At 33.0% G+C, this 6,000-nt stretch overlaps 1 protein-coding gene across 1 annotated transcript in view; it reads right to left on the bottom strand.

Annotated features, from left to right (window-relative positions):
* Positions 1–887: 887 nt before the first annotated feature.
* LOC150083500 (AN1-type zinc finger protein 4-like) overlaps positions 888–6,000 on the bottom strand; it is a 146,913-nt gene continuing 141,800 nt past the window's right edge. The window contains exons 9-10 of the mRNA XM_090378514.1: positions 4,995–5,143; positions 888–1,023 (exon numbers count right to left, since the gene is read on the bottom strand). Coding sequence (XP_090234640.1) covers positions 888–1,023; positions 4,995–5,143 — 285 coding nt within the window. The remainder of the gene's footprint in view (positions 1,024–4,994; positions 5,144–6,000) is intronic.

The following is a 6,000-nucleotide window of genomic DNA, read 5'->3' as shown; positions in this document are numbered from 1 at the left end:
ATTTTGCTATCAGGTTTAAGTGGCCACTCTGTAGTTCCAGTTAAGTTATTTCTGGACATGGCTTTTGCATTTTGTAGATTTTCAAAATGTTATTACTGAGAAATACCACAACTTTTAACATATACAAGCAGGACCAATACTCAAACTGCAGTTTTACTTTTTTTTTTATGTTTAAAAAACATTTATTTCTTTGTTTTTTAAAACCACTGAATAAAACACTGCCTTGTTATTACACAATTACAATGTATGTGTATTTGGCACAACTTTCATTACAAAATGATTAGTTACATTTGCAATGTTCGGCACAGTACATGATTTGTTTTCATTCATTCATCTCAAGATTGCTCCTTACTATATATATAAAGCAATGTTTCAAAATTGAGTTTAGCTTATTAAAAATATGTCAATCAATATTCACCAGGTAATAATAAGATTTATAAACTAAATGAGTCACATTAATAAATAATCTGTCTTAAAGCCCTGTATGTATAGACAGTGAGCACAATGTATTTGCAGTTATTTTCTATAATGGTATTTGGCAGTTATAAGTTTTGAGTGGATACCCATAAAGTATTTGCTCAGTAACTTAATTTACTATTAGTTATAAAATATTGTTGATGAATGTTGTCTATTTTTGTGCTATCTGCTGAAATTACACTGTATTAATCAACCATCCTGTACACACCTCATGTTTATCTGTGAGCACAGATAAACAGCCCAGCAAATATCAAGGGCTTACTGTACATATAGCACACACCAAGTCTAAGTTTCGTACAGGACTTAAGAAATAAGAGTAAAAAAAACAATTGCAACAGCATTAGGTTATAATAAAATATCTTTTAATTAAACAAATGACTTTCTAAAAACCATTATTTATTTAATAATAATCAAATTTTTGGTAATTTTGGAGCAGTAATAACAGGATTACTTTGTTGCAGAAAACGCCGTCCCTCAGTTTTATAATCATAGGAGCAATGATGTAGTTCTGCATACCTGTGAGATGCACAGAAATTCTTCCCACATCTAATAAAAAAAGGGGGCAAAAAGAGTAGTAAAGATTTCAACCTTATATTCAAGAAAGATCAAATTATAAGACAGAATAAAAAAATATAGATGCACAAAAAATTTAATATACCATACTGTACATGCACTAGCAAAAAGCACACCAAACAATTAAAATGTGTATTGAATGACAGTAATGCATTTTAACATTCCTTCAATATTTTCCTTTTAAACTTTTTTTTTTTTTTCATTTGATTATGTTAGAATTGGAGAAGTGTGGCCACATAAAAATTAGGTAATTACATAACTCTTACACATTGTGCACCTTTTTTTATATCTCACTTGTTGGTGCATTTTACTACACAGCCGCTAGTGCAAAGTGAAATGAAGCAAAAGAACAGAATCTTCTCTTGTTTTTAGACTCTATGAGCATGACAAAAAATGCCTAAAAACTAAGTCAGAATCATTCATCTGGTTTAGTCTGCTATATTAATCAATTTTTAAAATGGGAGTGGAAGATGGGAAAACTGTTGATAAAATAAATTTTCACATAACATTCCTCATTCTGATTTTCAAATATAGGCATAACATTTAAAAGAAACAAGCAGATTGCTGCTTTGTTCAAACCAGAAGAGAGAAAAAATAACACACTTTCTGCATGAATGAGGATAACATGACCAGAATTATCAGCTTTCTTGGCTTGTTTAGGATTGCTTCAATTCAGAAGTTCTTTTTCTCAAGTTTATCAATTTGTCTTCTTTCAAAACTTTTGGGTCATATACCCAATTTGAACACGCATCAGTGACACTCACTAGTAATTGCTTGTTATGCTTATCAATTTGGTAACTCTGAAAAGGTGCTCATATTGCTTTTCTCACCACTTCTGACCTCTTCTTTAAACAGATTTGTTAAAGGTTGTCACTGTTTTACTAGTCTAGTTACAAATTTACCCAGACAGCAATGTGTACGCATATATGTTTCAAAATTATTTTTACTTCAGTAGCACACATCAGTTGAAACTACTTAAATGTATCTTTCATTTTGGCACTTCTTTCTGGATGGTAGTAAATTTCCACCGAGTATTCATCCACTTTCACAAGAGGGCATATCCTTTTTGGCAAGCAAACTGCTAATATGACTATTACCAACAGACTACTACCATAAGGTGTTCAATCTCCTCTTTAATACCCTTGCTAACTCCAGTTTTTAGGTATACCATAACAGGCCCATTGTCAATGTTAAGTACCAGACAGTTTTGGAAGGAATCCCACATATTTTCAGGTTCGTCATAAGATGTTCAATGTTGTACCATGTAGAGCCACCTTACAATGCTGGCACTAAGAGTAGTTGCATTCAATTTGATGATATTTATGATTTTTTTTGTTTATTACAAAAGGTCACCACAATGGAATATAGCTTAGTATCACTTTGATTACTACCATCTGTAGCAATTGAAAGTGACCAACAATTTTTTAGAGCCACCACTACCTCTTAAAAATAATGCCTGTTGTTTTGTTTTTCCACAGCCATATATATATATATATATATATTATTTATTTTTTTTTTTTTTGCTATTCTGCTATCAGGAAACATTTCTGAATATGCCTGCATGGACACAATCAGCAGAAGATTATGTTCTATGGCAAAAAAAAAAAAACATTTACCACATAAGATATTATCATCACCAGGAAATACAACATCTATTTTTGCATTTCCTTCTATGCACTTCAGGCTGTCACTATGCGTATTTGTTTGTAAATGTCTGATTATGTCACATTTTATGCTGCTTGAAATTTAAAAATCACATCTACATATGGTACCATAAGGCAAATGTGTTTTCAGATTTTACAACACATGGAAAATCTTGTGTATTTACGTCTTCTGAGATTTTACATCCTATTTCTTTGCCATCTTACAGAAAGATATTGCTAATTAGCTTCACACTATTCAAGTACACTGAAATGATTGCACATTACAGAGAATAATGCTATTATCTCACATTTCCATTTTGCAATGAGTACTAGAACACCATTAAAGAAGCAAGCAAAAACTTGCAAAATTAAAAACAAAAAACAGTTTTCCTTTTTTTCCAAAAAGAAAAAGACAGACAAAAACTGGGTTTCCGCAAAAAACGGAGGAGAAACTCTTTGTCATCAACCACATTACAATGGTAAGATGGATAAGAGTCAAATTGAATAAAAAAGACATATTTGCTGTCATAAATCTGGTGAGTTGGTAGCAGTTGAAAAATGATAAAGGTATATATAAATCTGCATAACATGAACGTTAGTTCTGTAGAGCCAATGTTCATGTCGTTACACAGATTTTCATATACCTGTAGTTGTCTTATCCTTAACAGTCATATGGATTACTACTTGAGATAAAAAATATTACCTTTACTGTGCACTCTCAATATGGATTAACCCATATTTGTTACTTAGAGAACCACTGGTAAAATGAAGATTAATCAATGCACAAGTGAAAGATGACAGAATTGATTGGAACAGCAAGAAGATGAGGTCAGCTTTGCCAAAAATAATGACATTTAGCTTTATTTGTCTATTGGAACTGATGGCTGAGCATTATGTAACTGAGTGCAAGTTCTCTGCAGCCACAGAATATACAGTATTTTCTAACATGTACTTAGATACTAAAACAAACAAACAAAAAAAACCATCTGGTTACAAAAGATAATTTTTTAATATTGAATATGATCCATGACCTTCAATGGCGAGTATGAGCGATGATTTTCAATGCTAAATGCCATTTTAAATATTAATTATGGCTTCAATGACAGTAATAATCCTTGGGGTACACTTATTACAACTCTTTGGTATGTAGAGACCAGAATCTTTACCTATTCCTCCTGTAAAGCCAGCTAGCTTTCTATTTGAACTAAGACATCTAAATGCGACTCAATTATTACTCCAAAACATTCCAAAGATATTCAGATGTATTCAAATCTAGGCTTTGGGTTTAAAATGGCAGGTTCACCACATGAATCACCTAAAATCATTGTTTTACTGAACAAGGAACATGTATCGGGCTCATACGAATAAACTCTCCCCCCCAATCCAAGAATTACCCAATACAGATAAAGCATAACTGCTCAAAATATCATGGTTTCATCAATAACAACCAGTGGAACAAGTCCACAACACATGAAACAGAACCACATCATACTTAATTATCGATGCAATACAATCTGGATGAAACCATTCTTCAGTCATATGCCACATCCAGGTGTAGCCATCTGATGCCTGACTGTAGAGAATGATTCATCGATCCACATTGCATCCTGCCACTGTTGTAACATTCAGTACTTCTGTACAGTATTTCATACTTCACAACTGAAAAGTAACACTAGCTATAATTTATCCCTAGAGAAGATTCAGGTATCTTTTACTTGGTTTTAACCAAACCACTGTGACACTGACAAAGCTTGGGTTCACACTAATTTTAGAAATGACTACATTATCCACAAGCTGACCTAAAGCTTCCAATGTTCGTTTTTAATTGTATAACTTACCAAGAAGATGAATCTGTTTTTAATTAAAAACTCAAAGGTTAATTAGCTCTCACTGGTTTCAGAGCCAATTAACAAACTTGTGTCTAATGGTAAATAGCATGAATAAATATACTGAATCTAAATGCACAGCCAAGCAGTGATTGAAGAAAAAATTTCCAAATGAAAACATAACTATCATACATGTATAATAAACTCATTACTGGGCTTCATTGGCCCAATGCAGCAATTTAGTAAAGAAGAAGGGTACTATTTCAACAGAAGTAGTTTGAGAAAATAGTTCAATTCTGTGTATTGAACCCCCCCCCACTGCTTGTTCAGATCTGACACATTTATTTACCATCTACTAGCTTTCCACTGGGCATTACTCCACATTGTACTTATGTGCAATTTTCTTGATATCCTGTGTATGTGTATATATATATATATCTGTGTGTGTGGTAAAATGCTAAAAAGATATTCTTACCTACAGGTATAACTTGTTGCCAAACCAGTTTTTTTATTACACCATGTACAGCGACGAAATGTCTTCTTTTTGGTTCTAATTGGAGGCAGTTTTGGTCCTGAATGGGGTCTGCTGCCATCCCTACTTGATGGTTTGTGTTTGGAAATTAACTGCATAAAAGCATAATTCAATTAATTACTTAACTTAATCTTCTATTTAGAAAATACATTACTTTTATCTGCTACACAACATATACAAGTGTGTGTGATGAAAGTTACTGTAGCATTAATTACTGCCAACCTTTTTCAATACTAAGCAGAAGTAACACTGTGACAGTTAGCATTCAGGAAGTTATTAATCCACAAACACAAATTTTGTGACTGATCAATTGGCTTCTCTTAGTTATTACATAAAAAATGTAATAACTTGAATTACATATATATATATATATATATATTTTTTTTTTTAGGACCTAGCCACTGAAATCGAGGAAATTAGGAGGCAAGACCTGCTGGAGTAAATAACTATAATACTGGTGTACTGGTACCTCCACGGGACAGAGTGGGGCAACGTTGGGTCCCATTAGGGGCCAAATGACCAGAGGAACAATGCTACACGACACTACACATATACAAGATCCATACATCTTTAAACCTCTGGCATTGACAGTGTTCTGTTTCACACCCACAATGTATACTATGCAGATATGGGGGAAACCCTTGGTGCCATTTGACACTAAACACACTCTACATTTTTTTTTAATAACTTCAATTAGAGAACCTGTTTAAGAGATGACCACTGCACAACCAATGGACAGCCCATGTCTATTGGTTGTGCAAGTTAGCATACAGTATTCCTTGCGAACATCTGTCCATCGCACAAGTAAGAAAGTTTAGTTCATTAAAGGTGTGAAGGAGCCAGCAGCAAAAATGCTTAAAAATTTTAACATTATCAAGCTCAAGGACTCAAACATGCTGGATGCTGTAAGAGTAGAATTTCTTGAAATGCAACTTGCATGAGATTAGTG

Source organism: Mastigoproctus giganteus, chromosome 7, assembly GCF_048544385.1.
Source record: "Mastigoproctus giganteus isolate SK-2022 chromosome 7, ASM4854438v1, whole genome shotgun sequence".
In the NCBI taxonomy this organism is placed as follows: domain Eukaryota; kingdom Metazoa; phylum Arthropoda; class Arachnida; order Uropygi; family Thelyphonidae; genus Mastigoproctus; species Mastigoproctus giganteus.
Note: the sequence above shows the minus strand (reverse complement) of the source record. Positions and strands in the feature narration are given on the sequence as shown.